Raw genomic sequence first — 16832 nt, 5'->3', positions numbered from 1 at the left:
ACCCAGGCACAGGGTGTCTTTTATTTACAGTTCTTCAGTGGTTCTACATTTAATGTGAGTCCTGATCCGATCCCTGTTACACACTGACTGGCTGTCCAGCTGTTTGTACAAAATGAACATTTCAAAGACATTGTGTGGCAAAGACAACTTCAAATCAAAGTTTATTTGTAAAATGTTTGAAGCAGTTCCTAATATTTCTCTCTCTGTTCCTGCTTTCAGATGCTTTGCCGATTCTCCAATTATGGTTTGCAAGCTGCTTGCTATACAAGGCATCCTGCTGGCCTTCCGTTTTCTGCTAGTTTAGTAAGTATGACATGAGGCTGTTACCTAACCCTAACCCTTCAGCCTCACCGATGTTTAGAGTTACCATTTGTCAGGTCCCGATACCAATGCAATGTTGTCCTGTTTGTTTCTGTGTGCCAGGGAAACTCATATCCTAAATGCTTTCTGTTAGAAAGCTGCTGTCTTCCAGCCTTCCTCACACTCACTCTGAATGAGAACTGATCCCTGAGAAGACTTCTGTACCCTAACCACCCTGAGAAATGAGAACTGAGGCTGTGTGTGATCCATTATTCCTTTGTATCACTATCAGACATCATTCATATGAATACAGAACCAGCTTTCAGTTCAGCATGGATAGGTGAATGGAGAAGATCAAGTGCAGTCTGTTTGCTCCTCTAAGCCTCTCCTTTGAAAACTCTCTTCTTATTTTCACTTCTAAACAGAGATAGGTGTCAGAAATAATGTCATCCACAGCCTTAGAGTTTCAGGAAGCAGAAGTCACTCAGCATCATGTGTCTGAAGACAAAGAGAGTTCTTATCAGTGACACATGTAGCTGCTAGCATGCAGAGCTAACGGGGGCAGGCTGGACTCACAGCACCAGGGGCTGGTGGTTCTGCTCCTTCCTGCCCTCAAGTGGACAAAGGAGTTCATTAGAAATATCAATCTGGAATAATGAAGGAGCTCACCACTGCTCTCACTGTTACTTCATGTCCTAACATCGGAGGAAATATATCAGAAGTGGCATCTATAGAACACTTTCATTCATGTGTACAGTGTTGAGGTTACCTTTGTTTTCACTCATTGTATTTACTTGATATTTTAAATGTGTTTTTAAGGTTCAAACATCTGTCCAGGGACTACAGCTGTAAAAGAGCCTCTTGGCTAACTCTGGCACATTTACAGAGATGGTTCTTAGTGTGCAATGTCCCTGTTAAATAAATAATATGCATACAAATACATTCTGTTTAATCCTTTACTAGAACATTTCTACAACAGTCGGTGGCACAGTGATGGATACCTGGGAGCCTCCTGCAGGAACATCTACTCTTCGAGACCTGAGTGGATGCAGAGGCTCAGGTAAGCTGGTCTGGGGGTTCCCAAAGAAAGGGATCCTCTAAGTTAAATGTGATATTAAAACATGTCTGTTGTTTCCCTATCTTAAATTCTGCCTGTAGTTACTGAAGTGTAATATCATTACCTCCATTCTCCTCCAAGGTGGCGCTGTAATGCCGGGTTCAGAGATGCCCAACTTAGGGCCCTGCTCTACTGGAGTCTGTTCTCTGTCTGCAGTCCTCTCTAATGTCACTGCATGTGGGCCCGAGGAGGTTTGCCAAGCGGACAACACGTAAATATGTGCTCTTTATATCAGGAATAAAGGTCTGACTGATTTGAATAAAGTGTCCCATGTGATCGAACCCTCCATGAGAGAGTGAGGATATTATCCACCTGAGGATTATTGCAGTTATTGATGAATCTGTTCCTATTTCTATTACCCCTTTCCACCAAAGCAGTTCCAGGGTCAGTTCAGAGCTAGTGCCCGATAGCTCACCAGTCCTTTCATTGTTTCCATGAGCAAAACTGGTTGGTGTTAGGAACCAGAGCACTGCTGAACTGGAACCAAGAACCAGATCTGTGTGGAGGCTGGGTCAGATCACTAGAGCCGTAGAGATACGTTCGCTCTCACGGCCCGTTTTGAGGAGCAGCACGACCCGTTCTCCTGTTGTTTTCATACCAGCTTTCAGGTGTGATCACTACATACTGTAGGCTACACAAGTTTTCAGATCAGATCACAAGTGAAATCCTATTGAAAGAGCGCCGGTAGAAAACGGAAAATGACTCAATGATAGCAACATGTACTCATACAAAGCATTTATGGTGAATAATTAAAACGCCGTAACCATCTAATGTTCATATCATGTGTTATATATTTTAAATAAGTTTAATTTAGTTTGTTGGCTCTTAATCTGGTTATTGCTTCTTCAGACTGGCTATGCTAACATCATCCATATGATACAGGGAAACGTTTGGCAGTTAACGTCAAACATTGTACATTAAAACTGAACAAAATATGAATCACTGGGGAAATCTGCATCTGTTGCTTTAGTGACAGTCAGCAGTGAATTACTGACTGTCACTAAAGCAACGGTGAATGCCTCTGAATCCTAGTGGGAACAGTTCAACCTGGATCTGAAGAAGAGCAACGAGAGCACAGCTCCAATGCAGCCCGCCATTGTTGTAGTTTTTGCCTAAGCTGGCTTGTCTGGAAAATGCAGGGACGTAAACAGTGCTGTCAAATGAACAGGTCATTGGTCCAACATTGAGAACCAACCGTCCGAACTAACACGGTTCTCATTTCAGTGGAAAGGGATTTTAAGTCCATCCATTATTGTTTCTTATCAGCTGGAGAATGGTTCAGTCTATAAATCCTAAAGAACGTTCTCCACTTATTTCCCATTGCACTTGTTTGACATGGTGGGCCTCATGACGGACACTTTATGAAAAGAGATCCAGATGGATGCACAGCGTCTCGGTGTGTGTGCAGTGTTCCTATAAAGTGATCCTTTGACCGATCCTCCATGCTTTACACATGTGTAAATCCTCCGAGGCGAGCTCCATCAGTGTTGTAGTGTTGCGTCCATAAACCAGACCAAACCGCAGATATCCGGGTTGTCCCAAGTAGAGTTGAGCATTACCCATAATGCAACATAATATCACTGTATGGCCTGTTTTATAAAATACTTCAAGATGTTTAGTATTCCAGTATTTATGAGAGAGATATTATTATATTTGTACGTGTTTCACCGGCTGAATGTAACTTTACTGACCTTTCTGTGTCATATTGTGAACTTTGAGAAGGATTCATTTCCTATGAGTTTAGGATGAGTGTAAAGTATGTCTGTCTTTAGAAAGACCCAGACTGTGAGTCCCTCTCCATCTGTTCTTTTACATATCATATTCTATTTACATGTATATAGACCTTTTGCACTACTTTTTTAATTGTATTATATATGTTGCATCGTTGGAGGAGCTCAGGTCAGAAGAATGTCATCGCCATTTCTACACTGTAGCTTTGTGCATATGACAATAAAAACCTTTGAATTGAATGTCCATCAGGTGCGCTATTCTTCCAGTGGTGTGCACGGTGACGGGCTCCACGGTGATCGGTTTCCACGGAGCAGTGCACTCTGTCCAGGATCGCTGTGCCTACAGTCTGATGGAGCCTGAAGGCAGCGCCAGCTTCAACCTCATGGCCGCTTTCAGGGAGCGCCGGCGTACAGATGTTCCTCTTCTGGACCACCTGATCCTGTCGCTGCCAGGTGTGACCATGTATCTGGAGCAAGGAGGAAGAGTTCGGGTACGTTAGCACGTTGTAGTTATGGGGGTGTTTGCTCAAGCAATGCTGATCATTTCCTGCTAGGAGTTACTTTGTGGTGGTGTATCACAAACCCTCTGTGTGTGTGTGTGTGTGTGTGTGTGTGTGTGTGTGTGTGTGTGTGTGTGTGTGTGTGTGTGTGTGTGTGTGTGTGTGTGTGTGTGTGTGTGTGTGTGTGTGTGTGTGTGTGTGTGTGTGTGTGTGTGTGTGTGTGTGTGTGTGTGTGTGTGTGTGTGTGTGTGTGTGTAGGTTGGTGGTGAAGCCCTGGTGCTCAGCAGCACAGCTCAGCTGATGCACGGCGTGGAGCTCTCCAAGGACCAGACTGGAGTCACTGCTAAATTCCCGTCCTCCAACATGACTCTCTTCTTTGATGGCAACAGCGCACATGTGACAGGTACAGAACAGTACTTCCAATCTGGACTGAATATTACATATTTATTTCTGAATGACAGCTTTAATTCTACCCTCACATCCACCAGGACTTCCTGAAGCTGTAGAGGGTTTGTGTGGCAGCCCCTCCAACTCCAGCTGGACCACCACCCCGACTGCAGAGAAGTCCTCTATCAGCCTCCCTGGGTACCGCTCAGTCCGACTGATATGACCTATTTGTCATAATGTGGATTAGGGTTCAGATGTAATGTGATCTTTGTCTCCCTCTAGCTGTGAGATTCAATACCAGGACTCAGTCGACAGCGCCATCAACTGCAACCGCTCCACCGACCAGTAAGAGCTGAGCCATGAACACCCTCGTCTTGTCATGTCATATAAGCAGCGTTGTTTCTGCAAGATCAACCAATGTAACACGGAAAACTCTTCCCTCTGAACAGCTGTAATCTCATGAGGCAGCCTCCCTTCTCCGCCTGTCACGAGCACACCGACCCAGAGCCGTACATCAGCGCCTGCACACACACTCTGTGCAGATACCCGTCAGTGGATGGGGTCGACTGCCACTTTTTGGAGGCTTACGCCAAGGCCTGCAGCCTGGAAGCCAACGTGACCCTGGAGGACTGGAGGTCAACTTCTGGCTGCTGTAAGATTCTCTATTTCCATTCGAGGATATTGCACTGGAACTCGTGCAGTCAAGCAGACATATTTGATCAAATGTATCCTAAAAGTAACCAGAAGCCAAGGCTCCCTAATAAAATGGGAAAATAGTAAAGAAGCAGATAAATGAATGAAGTTAATTTAAAAGTAAATCATTGTGTGTGTGTGTGTGTGTGTGTATGTGTGTGTGTGTGTGTGTGTGTGTGTGTGTGTGTGTGTGTGTGTGTGTGTGTGTGTGTGTGTGTGTGTGTGTGTGTGTGTGTGTGTGTGTGTGTGTGTGTGTGTGTGTGTGTGTGTGTGTGTGTGTGTGTGTGTGTGTGTGTGTGTGTGTGTGTGTGTGTGTGTGTGCAGCCCCCCCCCCTCTCTGTCAGCAGCCCTGCAGTGATCATGAGTTCTGTGGAGAGGAGCACGGTTCGACCCGTTGCTTCTGTCGGGCTCTGTTCGCCTCCAAGTACAAAGCCACCAAGTCTTTAGGTACGGAGCATATCACACCGTTTCCTCTGCTTGCACTGGTCTGAATTAGGGATTTGGTTATTTACCACCAGCCTGCTGCTAACAGCTGTTTTGATGCTGAGCTCTGCCAGAAATAACATATTGTTTAGTGTGGAATTAGAAACAGCTTTCATTATAGCGCCAAATACATTCTGTCAGTAACTCCACTACCCGTTATAGTCCATGTTGAAGTGTCGGTGTGTCGTTGAAGTGCCGGTGTGTCGTTGAAGTGTCGGTGTATCGTTGAAGTGTCGGTGTATCGTTGAAGTGTCGGTGTGTCGTTGAAGTGCCGGTGTGTCGTTGAAGTGCCGGTGTGTCGTTGAAGTGTCGGTGTGTCGTTGAAGTGTCGGTGTATCGTTGAAGTGTCGGTGTGTCGTTGAAGTGTCGTTGTGTTGCAGGCGATCCCACGGTCTGCAGGCAGGACTCGGCCTCTGTGGTTCTGGCTGGATGTCTGCTGGACGACAAAGGCATCGACTTCTCCACCTTACAGCTCAAAGACCCCAGCTGCAAGGGCCACATGGACCCCCAGAGCCACCTGGTGACCTTCAGCTTCGACAGCAGCGCCCCCTGCGGGACGGAGGTCATGGTGCGTGGTTATCACTTCCTCTAGACTCATGGCGGGTTATCTTCAGAGCGTTTTTGGGCAAACGAGAAGCATTTAAAGCTGCTTTAACTGAGTCCTGTTCAGTTGGTTATTGACACCTGCAGCACTCAGAAGAGCTGGAAGGTTGTTCTGCCTCTTTCTGATCGATGGAAGGGAAGGCACAGGCTTCAGTCACCCTGTTTAACTTTAATTAAATACTGGGAGAGCATCTCCTCTAGTTCCCTTTATTGATTATAGACCATGTGATTTATGACCTGGATGGTTTGGACTGTGAACTCCAACACTGACCGTTCTCTGCCAGGATGGAACCGTCAGCAGTGAGCACTGGAATAATGTGGCCGTTAAATGAATGAATTTTCTGTCACATTGCAGAGAAACAACAGCCAGATCGTCTACAAGAACTCCATCATGTCCTCGAACAGCTCATCAGACGGAGTCATCACCCGCAGCGACCAGATCCAGATCGACTTCTCCTGCAAGTACACACAGCCAGAGGTCAGGAGTGTGTCCTTCAGGATCAAAGACAGGTGAGCGTCACCTGGTCCTTAATGTACCACAGCTCCAAGCGTCACACTGCTAAACTGTGTGTGTGTGTGTGTGTGTGTGTGTGTGTGTGTGTGTGTGTGTGTGTGTGTGTGTGTGTGTGTGTGTGTGTGTGTGTGTGCAGCTCTGTGGTGCAGCAGCTTGTATCTGGAGAGTGGAACTACACTCTGACGATGAGCTCCTTCAGCGACGCCGGCCTCCTGCAGCCGGTCGGCCCGAACACGGAGATCCTGCTGAACCAGAAGGTCTGGCTGCAGGTGGAGGCGGGGGGGCTGGACGCCAACATGGTCGCCATGGTGACAGACTCCTGCTGGGCAACCAATCAGGCATCACCTGACAGTAATCTGCGATATGACCTCATCATCAACGGGTGAGGAAACAAACTCTGACTGTTAGAACAAAATAAACTCTAACTGTTAGAACAAAATAAACTCTGACTGTTAGAACAAAACAAACTCTGACTGTTAGAACAAAATAAACTCTGACTGTTAGAACAAAATAAACTCTGACTGTTAGAACAAAATAAACTCTGACTGTTAGAACAACATTTTACATTTTTTTATTACATGTTACTTGTTAGACGCTTTTATCCAAAGCGACTTACAAATACAAAAAATAAACTCTGAGACTTCATCTTGTGTATTTCCTGTCTCCGGGCAGATGTCCGAACCCTGCTGATGATACGGTGCAGATGCAGGGAAACGGACAGGGAACGTCCAGCGTTTTCTCCTTCAACATGTTCCAGTTCTCTGGAGGAAGCAGTGAAATCTACCTGCACTGCAAACTGGAGCTGTGCCCCACACAGGGCCAGGCCTGCACTCCGGTACACACAGAGTACTAATACACAGAGTACACAGAGTACTAATACACAGAGTACTAACACACAGAGTACACAGAGTACTAATACACAGAGTACTAACACACAGAGTACTAACACACAGAGTACACAGAGTACTAATACACAGAGTACTAATACACAGAGTACTAACACACAGAGTACTAACACACAGAGTACACAGAGTACTAATACACAGAGTACTAACACACAGAGTACTAACACACAGAGTACACAGAGTACTAATACACAGAGTACTAATACACAGAGTACTAACACACAGAGTACTAACACACAGAGTACTAATACACAGAGTACACAGAGTACTAATACACAGAGTACTAACACACAGAGTACTAACACACAGAGTACACAGAGTACTAAGACACAGAGTACTAACACACAGAGTACTAATACACAGAGTACACAGAGTACTAATACACATAGTACTAACACACAGAGTACACAGAGTACTAATACACAGAGTACTAACACACATAGTACTAATACACAGAGTACTAATACACAGAGTACACAGAGTACTAACACACATAGTACTAAAACACAGAGTACTAACACACAGAGTACTAACACACAGAGTACACAGAGTACTAATACACAGAGTACTAACACACATAGTACTAATACACAGAGTACTAATACACAGAGTACACAGAGTACTAACACACATAGTACTAAAACACAGAGTACTAATACACAGAGTACACAGAGTACTAACACACATAGTACTAATACACAGAGTACTAATACACAGAGTACTAATACACAGAGTACACAGAGTACTAACACACAGAGTACTAACACACAGAGTACTAACACACAGAGTACTAATACACAGAGTACTAATACACAGAGTACACAGAGTACTAATACACAGAGTACTAACACACAGAGTACTAACACACAGAGTACTAATACACAGAGTACTAATACACAGAGTACTAATACACAGAGTACACAGAGTACTAATACACAGAGTACTAACACACAGAGTACTAATACACAGAGTACTAATACACAGAGTACTAATACACAGAGTACTAACACACAGAGTACTAATACACAGAGTACACAGAGTACTAATACACAGAGTACACAGAGTACTAATACACAGAGTACTAATACACAGAGTACTAACACACAGAGTACACAGAGTACTAATACACAGAGTACACAGAGTACTAATACACAGAGTACTAATACACAGAGTACTAATACACAGAGTACACAGAGTACTAATACACAGAGTACTAACACACAGAGTACTAATACACAGAGTACACAGAGTACTAATACACAGAGTACACAGAGTACTAATACACAGAGTACTAATACACAGAGTACTAACACACAGAGTACACAGAGTACTAATACACAGAGTACACAGAGTACTAATACACAGAGTACTAATACACAGAGTACTAATACACAGAGTACACAGAGTACTAATACACAGAGTACTAACACACAGAGTACTAATACACAGAGTACTAATACACAGAGTACACAGAGTACTAACACACAGAGTACTAACACACAGAGTACTAATACACAGAGTACTAACACACAGAGTACACAGAGTACTAATACACAGAGTACTAATACACAGAGTACAGAGAGTACTAATACACAGAGTACTAATACACAGAGTACTAATACACAGAGTACTAACACACAGAGTACTAATACACAGAGTGCACAGAGTACTAACACACAGAGTACTAACACACAGAGTACTAATACACAGAGTACACAGAGTACTAATACACAGAGTACTAATACACAGAGTACACATACACAGAGTACTAATACACAGAGTACTAATACACAGAGTACACAGAGTACTAATACACAGAGTACTAATACACAGAGTACTAATACACAGAGTACACAGAGTACTAATACACAGAGTACTAATACACAGAGCACACAGAGTACTAATACACAGAGTACACAGAGTACTAACACACATAGTACTAAAACACAGAGTACTAATACACAGAGTACTAACACACATAGTACTAATACACAGAGTACTAATACACAGAGTACTAATACACAGAGTACACAGAGTACTAACACACAGAGTACTAACCAGAGTACTAACACACAGAGTAACTAATCACACAGAGTACTATACACAGAGGTACTAATACACAGAGTACACAGAGTACTAATACACAGAGTACTAACACACAGAGTACTAACACACAAGTACTAATACACAGAGTACTAATCACAGAGTACTAATACACAGAGTACACAGAGTACTAATACACAGAGTACTAACAACAGAGTACTAATACAACAGAGTACTAATACACAGAGTACTAATACACAGAGTACTAACACACAGAGTACTAATACACAGAGTACTAATACACAGAGTACACAGAGTACTAATACACAGAGTACTAATACACAGAGTACTAACACACAGAGTACTAATACACAGAGTACTAATACACAGAGTACTAATACACAGAGTACTAACACACAGAGTACTAATACACAGAGTACTAATACACAGAGTACACAGAGTACTAATACACAGAGTACTAATACACAGAGTACTAATACACAGAGTACTAATACACAGAGTACTAATACACAGAGTACTAATACACAGAGTACACAGAGTACTAATACACAGAGTACTAACACACAGAGTACTAATACACAGAGTACTAATACACAGAGTACTAATACACAGAGTACTAACACACAGAGTACTAATACACAGAGTACTAATACACAGAGTACTAATACACAGAGTACACAGAGTACTAATACACAGAGTACTAACACACAGAGTACTAATACACAGAGTACACAGAGTACTAATACACAGAGTACACAGAGTACTAATACACAGAGTACTAATACACAGAGTACTAACACACAGAGTACACAGAGTACTAATACACAGAGTACACAGAGTACTAATACACAGAGTACTAATACACAGAGTACTAATACACAGAGTACACAGAGTACTAATACACAGAGTACTAACACACAGAGTACTAATACACAGAGTACTAATACACAGAGTACACAGAGTACTAACACACAGAGTACTAACACACAGAGTACTAATACACAGAGTACTAACACACAGAGGACACAGAGTACTAATACACAGAGTACTAATACACAGAGTACACAGAGTACTAATACACAGAGTACTAATACACAGAGTACTAACACACAGAGTACTAATACACAGAGTACACAGAGTACTAATACAGAGTACTAACACACAGAGTACTAACACACAGAGTACTAATACACAGAGTACACAGAGTACTAATACACAGAGTACTAATACACAGAGTACACATACACAGAGTACTAATACACAGAGTACTAATACACAGAGTACACAGAGTACTAATACACAGAGTACTAATACACAGAGTACACAGAGTACTAATACAGAGTACTAATACACAGAGCACACAGAGTACTAATACACAGAGTACTAATACACAGAGTACTAACACACAGAGTACTAATACACAGAGTACACAGAGTACTAATACACAGAGTACTAACACACAGAGTACTAATACACAGAGTACACAGAGTACTAATACACAGAGTACTAATACACAGAGTACTAATACACAGAGTACTAACACACAGAGTACTAATACACAGAGCACACATAGTACTAATACACAGAGTACTAATACACAGAGTACTAATACACAGAGTACTAATACACAGAGTACACATACACAGAGTACTAATACACAGAGTACTAATACACAGACTATTAATACAGAGAGTACTAATACACAGAGTACTAATACACAGAGTACTAATACACAGAGTACACAGAGTACGAATACACAGAGTACTAACACACATAGTACTAATACACAGAGTACACAGAGTACTAATACACAGAGTACTAATACACAGAGTACTAATACACAGAGTACTAATACACAGAGTACTAATACACAGAATACTAACACACAGAGTACTAATACACAGAGCACACAGAGTACTAATACACAGAGTACTAATACACAGAGTACTAATACACAGAGTACTAACACACAGAGTACTAACACACAGAGTACTAATACACATTGTACAGAGAGTACTAATACACAGAGTACACAGAGTACTAATACACAGAGTACTAATACACAGAGTATTAACACACAGAATACTGATACACAGAGTACACAGAGTACTAGTACACCTGTGTGAAGTTATAGTGAACACAGTACTAATACACAGAGTACTAATACACAGAGTACTAATACACAGAGTACACAGAGTACTAATACACAGAGTACTAACACACAGAGTACTAATACACAGAGCACACATACACAGAGTACTAATACACAGAGTATTAATACACAGAGTACACAGAGTACTAATACACAGAGTACTAATACACAGAGTACTAATACACAGAGTACTAACACACAGAGTACTAATACACAGAGTACACAGAGTACTAATACACAGAGTACTAATACACAGAGCACACAGAGTACTAATACACAGAGTACTAATACACAGAATACTAACACACAGAGTACTAATACACATAGCACACAGAGTACTAATACACAGAGTACTAATACACAGAGTACTAACACACAGAGTACTAATACACAGAGTACTAATACACAGAGTACTAACACACAGAGTACTCAGAGTACTAATATACAGAGTACTAATACACAGAGTACTAACACACAGAGTACTAATACACAGAGTACTAACACACAGAGTACTAATACACATTGTACAGAGAGTACTAATACACAGAGTACACAGAGTACTAATACACAGAGTACTAATACACAGAGTACACAGAGTACTAATACACAGAGTACTAATACACAGAGTACACAGAGTACTAATACACAGAGTATTAACACACAGAATACTGATACACAGAGTACACAGAGTACTAGTACACCTGTGTGAAGTTATAGTAAACACAGAGTACTAGTACACCTGTGTGAACTTAAGCTAACTTCCTGTCTGTTAAGCTAACTTCCTGTCTGTAAAGCTAACTTCCTGTCTGTGAAGCTAACTTCCTGTCTGTTAAGCTAACTTCCTGTCTGTAAAGCTAACTTCCTGTCTGTTAAGCTAACTTCCTGTCTGTAAAGCTAACTTCCTGTCTGTGAAGCTAACTTCCTGTCTGTAAAGCTAACTTCCTGTCTGTAAAGCTAACTTCCTGTCTGTAAAGCTAACTTCCTGTCTGTAAAGCTCACTTCCTGTCTGTAAAGTTAACTTCCTGTCTGTAAAGCTCACTTCCTGTCTGTGAAGCTAACTTCCTGTCTGTAAAGCTCACTTCCTGTCTGTAAAGCTAACTTCCTGTCTGTAAAGCTCACTTCCTGTCTGTGAAACTAACTTCCTGTCTGTGTACAGAGCTGTGGGGGGGCAGCTCGCAGGAGGCGCAGATCTGCTAAATACGCTGATGGGAACGCGGCCCTCATCACTATGGGATGGAGAAACTGAAGAGCTTTGCATGGTAGGCAGCTCCTTCATTTGTTCTTCCTAACGAGTTCCTTAATTAATACGATGTTTAACGAGTTCCTTGATTAACACGATGTTTAACGAGTTCCTTAAAGTGGACCTATCATGCTATATTTAAATGATATATTGTAGGGCCATACCTATATAAGGTATATTTATACGTTTCTGTTTTCAAAATACCAAACAGATCATGCATTTTAGCCATGCCTCATTTCGCTCTATGTGCTGTTTGCTGTCTACGGGTCTGATTCTGCTGACCACGCCCCCCTGCAGGAGAGGGGAGACGTGCTCTGATCAGCTGCTGGGCTGTCAGAAGAGGGGGAGAAAAGAGATCTCCGTCCTCCGTGTTTTATTATATAGAGTCGTTATTCATTTGTTTTAAAGCTCAATAAATAACAAAGAAGACCTTTGACCGGCACTTTTCTAATTTTGTCTGGAAGATTTAAACTTTAACGGACATCTTGACCGGCGAAACAACCTGAAACTGAAACTCTGCCGCACGGTCCCCTCGTCCCTTGGAAGAGGCGGAGAGGTGGGTGTTTGTCATCTGCTGGTGGACTAACCGGAGAGAATTATGGTGCTTGCCTCGACGGGGAGGGATTGCATTGAATTAAAGCAGCGGGAGCAAACGCTTGCCTCGGGGAGGGAGAAAGAAAGCCACAGCGGAGAATAAACAGAAGGGTAACCATGGTAACCAAGTCTTCTTCGCTGCTTTTGTGGCAGACTACAGCTCCACTTACAGGCCTGGCATATGTACTACAGCGTCTCCAGCGCTTTCGAACGGCAATGGCCGTGGCTGTCTCCTCCTGATTGGTGGAGTTGGCCCAATAGCCGTAGCGCCACCGTCCTGACGTCAGGACAGTGTTCAAATCTGGATCAGTTTTTATCAGATCCGTTGCAGCCCCTTTTTTAGAGATTTGGGTATGGAGGAAAATAGAGAGGGTTGTGTTTTCTGACACTTGGTGAGTTCCCTGGAACACCGGGGACACATATTCATGTAGAAAAGACGTACAAAAGTGCATTTTGCATGATAGGTCCCCTTTAATTAACACAATGTTTAACGAGTTCCTTGATGAACACGATGTTTAACGAGTTCCTTGATTAACACGATGTTTAACGAGTTCCTTGATGAACACAATGTTTAACGAGTTCCTTGATTAACACGATGTTTAACGAGTTCCTTGATTAACACGATGTTTAACGAGTTCCTTGATTAACACGATGTTTAATGAGTTCCTTGATGAACACGATGTTTAACGAGTTCCTTGATTAACACAATGTTTAACGAGTTCCTTGATTAACACGATGTTTAACGAGTTCCTTGATTAACACGATGTTTAATGAGTTCCTTGATTAACACGATGTTTAACGAGTTCCTTGATGAACACAAAGCAGCAAAGTATAAACCATGACTCAGCAGTGTCTCTGTGTTCTCAGCTGATTCCTGACGGTGGAAATGAAGGTCTTGTTGCTGTGAAACTGAGCCGGCACATTATCTGAGATTATTCCTGAGGACTCCAGTTATTCTGAGTTTTAACTTCTTTATGATGTGGGGGAAATAATCAAAAGGGGTTCTTTTACTATGTGCACTAGTATATATATATATAATTTCTTCTTTAATATACTGTCTGTTTGTAAATGTGCACAGCCTGAAAGCTACCTGAGTGTTAAAGAAGGGAAACAGGAAGTGAATGAGAACTGAAATGTGGATGACTACCCAGGAAGAGGATCAGATCAGATGTAACTCCTCAGAGCACGCTGTTGTACTTTTATTATGATTTCATTACTATGAGCAAAATGTATTACTTTATTTAGTCCAATGATAATAAGATTGAGATATGTAACATCTTTAGGGGAATAATAGAAGTGAAGCATACAGCAGCATTACGCAACAACATCCCCTCCAATGAAACACACAGGATCAGCTGATACGAGGAACTCCTACACAACACAAGTCATTCAGTGAAAGATCACCTCTCTGCCATTAGACCCAGATTAGATGAGACGTATTACCTGTCACTGCTGGCAACATCAGGACATATACGAGTACTGCTCAGATCAAATGACGGTATAGCCAAACATCGATGTATTATTTACAATGATCCCAATCCACAGCAACATGGTCTCAAACTCTACGCTCATTTGATATATTTGTTTTTCCAAGAATAAAATGAAGCGCAGATCAAAAATGAAAACACGAAGAAGCACAAAACGTCTTAACTTGAGACGTTGTGAGTTTTAAAGAAGTGAATTATTATCAGACTGAAGTCATTCCCAATGGAGAGGTTGTTGCACGCTGTTGTACCTTTACTAGGGTTGTATTACTATGAGCCAAACATACTTTACTTTATTTAGTAATACATGGATTATATTTAGAAATGTAACATCTTAATATGTGTCCGATGAAGAAAAGTGATCAGAAAAGGGTTTTATTAGGATGATTTTATTACTATACGCAGAAAGGTTAGGGTTAGTTCACCAAGTGATGTGACGTATGAATACCATTCAGTCATTGAGCAATTATATCTATAAATGTAACAATTAGATTTAGAAATGTAACACCTTTAGTGAAATAACAGAAGTGTCTAATGAAGGGTTTAGAGGGGTTCTTTTACTATGTGCACTGGTATATATATATATATATATATATATATATATCATTTCTTCTTTAATATACTGTCTGTTTGTAAATGTGCACAGCCTGAAAGCTACCTGAGTGTTAAAGAAGGGAAACAGGAAGTGAATGAGAACTGAAATGTGGATGACTACCCAGGAAGAGGATCAGATCAGATGTAACTCCTCAGAGCACGCTGTTGTACTTTTATTATGATTTTATTACTAATGGAACCAAAAACAATTAATAAAGTGAGTGGGAAAAAGAAACATGAGTCTCAGTCGTTTAGTCATTGAGAGTGTGTGTGTGTGTGTGTGTGTGTGTGTGTGTGTGTGTGTGTGTGTGTGTGTGTGTGTGTGTGTGTGTGTGTGTGTGTGTGTGTGTGTGTGTTAATGTTTGATCAGCACTGCCTATTTCAACACAGTCTCACAGCATTTCGTGTTATAGACACGAAATTAATCTATTGGTTCGAGTTCAACAACATTATTTTCGCATTTTTTCCGTGTCACACAGAACGATTTTAAAAGCAATGTAAATAATAAAAAATTTGAAGGAAAAAGAGAAAAAGAAAAATACAGATTTCAGTATTATTTATAAATAAAATTATAAAATGCAATAACGTGCTTTAACCAGTAGGTGTCCCTTTCTATCAGCTGTGCACCGTTATGGCGTAAATACAGCCTATCTACCAACTGGATCAAATATAAAAGTCAGCCGAATTAGTGTTGATACTGCAAGGAGACGTATTGTGTGAAAAGAAATGTAAGATGAGAAGGGCTCTATAAATAGACAATTACGGCAGATATGTAATATTGAATGCAGCCAAAACGTGTATTACAATGCCGTTATGTGATGACTTTCAAAGAGAAAAGCAAGCACACTCGGAATAATGTATTATTTCATTTTTTTTTAAATGTTTTCGGATTTCACATCGCATAAACACCAAATCCCAGCGTGCATAGCGGAATATCAGTATGAGAAAAACGGCATCCTTTGACCCTCACATCGTACAAGGAAAAACTTCCAGAGAAAAACCCACATTTAATATACACACATTTAAATTTAAATTTACATTAAAGTATTTCGTGAGGCCTTCTAACATGTTTTTAAATATAACTACGGTTGTAGTTGAAGAGTTTGTAAATTAACATGAACCGAAGCTGTTGCCTGTTGCAATATACAGTCTATGGTTGCTACAGAGGATTGTGGGTAATGTAATGTCTTCGGCCATCCAAAACTCATAGAAAACGACTTGTTTCTCAGAATTGAAGGGGAGAACGTGACAAAAGCATTGTACACACACTAAAACCTAATTTAATTAACAAGATAATCTGGTGTTTTTGAGTTGATGAGTAGTGGAGATATCACTGTCAAATCAATCGTCAGTAAGGGGAATACTTACTTCCGGGTGTACAATTCTCCGTTATCCAATGGGAATGGCCGCTCACATTGCTCTCTGCGTCCGTAGATGGGAATACATTGCAATCAGTTGAAAGCTATTTGCGT

General features: G+C 41.3%; 1 protein-coding gene and 1 long non-coding RNA gene across 2 annotated transcripts; both read left to right on the top strand.

The window, feature by feature from the left end:
- Positions 1 to 230: 230 nt before the first annotated feature.
- LOC117484389 lies at positions 231 to 2500 on the top strand. Its single transcript, XR_004556137.1, has 3 exons — positions 231 to 303; positions 1264 to 1360; positions 1499 to 2500. It is a non-coding gene; the product is annotated as an uncharacterized LOC117484389 (long non-coding RNA).
- Positions 2501 to 3386: 886 nt separating this feature from the next.
- LOC117484392 (alpha-tectorin-like) lies at positions 3387 to 15595 on the top strand. The gene is made up of 12 exons (XM_034132852.1): positions 3387 to 3638; positions 3906 to 4050; positions 4136 to 4232; positions 4317 to 4379; positions 4484 to 4686; positions 5052 to 5174; positions 5591 to 5778; positions 6169 to 6323; positions 6464 to 6709; positions 7000 to 7162; positions 12605 to 12707; positions 14150 to 15595. The coding sequence occupies exons 1-11, from the start codon at positions 3387 to 3389 to the stop codon at positions 12692 to 12694; spliced, it is 1725 nt and encodes a 574-aa protein (XP_033988743.1). The 3' UTR covers positions 12695 to 12707; positions 14150 to 15595.
- Positions 15596 to 16832: the final 1237 nt, after the last annotated feature.

Source organism: Trematomus bernacchii, unplaced genomic scaffold (assembly GCF_902827165.1).
Source record: "Trematomus bernacchii unplaced genomic scaffold, fTreBer1.1, whole genome shotgun sequence".
Classification (NCBI taxonomy): domain Eukaryota; kingdom Metazoa; phylum Chordata; class Actinopteri; order Perciformes; family Nototheniidae; genus Trematomus; species Trematomus bernacchii.
This window is presented reverse-complemented; position numbering and strand designations above follow the sequence as displayed.

What these genes read in the sequence shown, in the direction of transcription:
- LOC117484392 (XM_034132852.1), top strand. Translation starts at nt 3,387, where the DNA reads ATGTCCATCAGGTGCGCTATTCTTCCAGTGGTGTGCACGGTGACGGGC. An exon ending in AGCAAGGAGGAAGAGTTCGG is followed by an intron (nt 3,639 to 3,905) that starts GTACGTTAGCAC and finishes GTGTGTGTGTAG; the next exon opens with GTTGGTGGTGAAGCCCTGGT. An exon ending in CCTGCGGGACGGAGGTCATG is followed by an intron (nt 5,779 to 6,168) that starts GTGCGTGGTTAT and finishes GTCACATTGCAG; the next exon opens with AGAAACAACAGCCAGATCGT.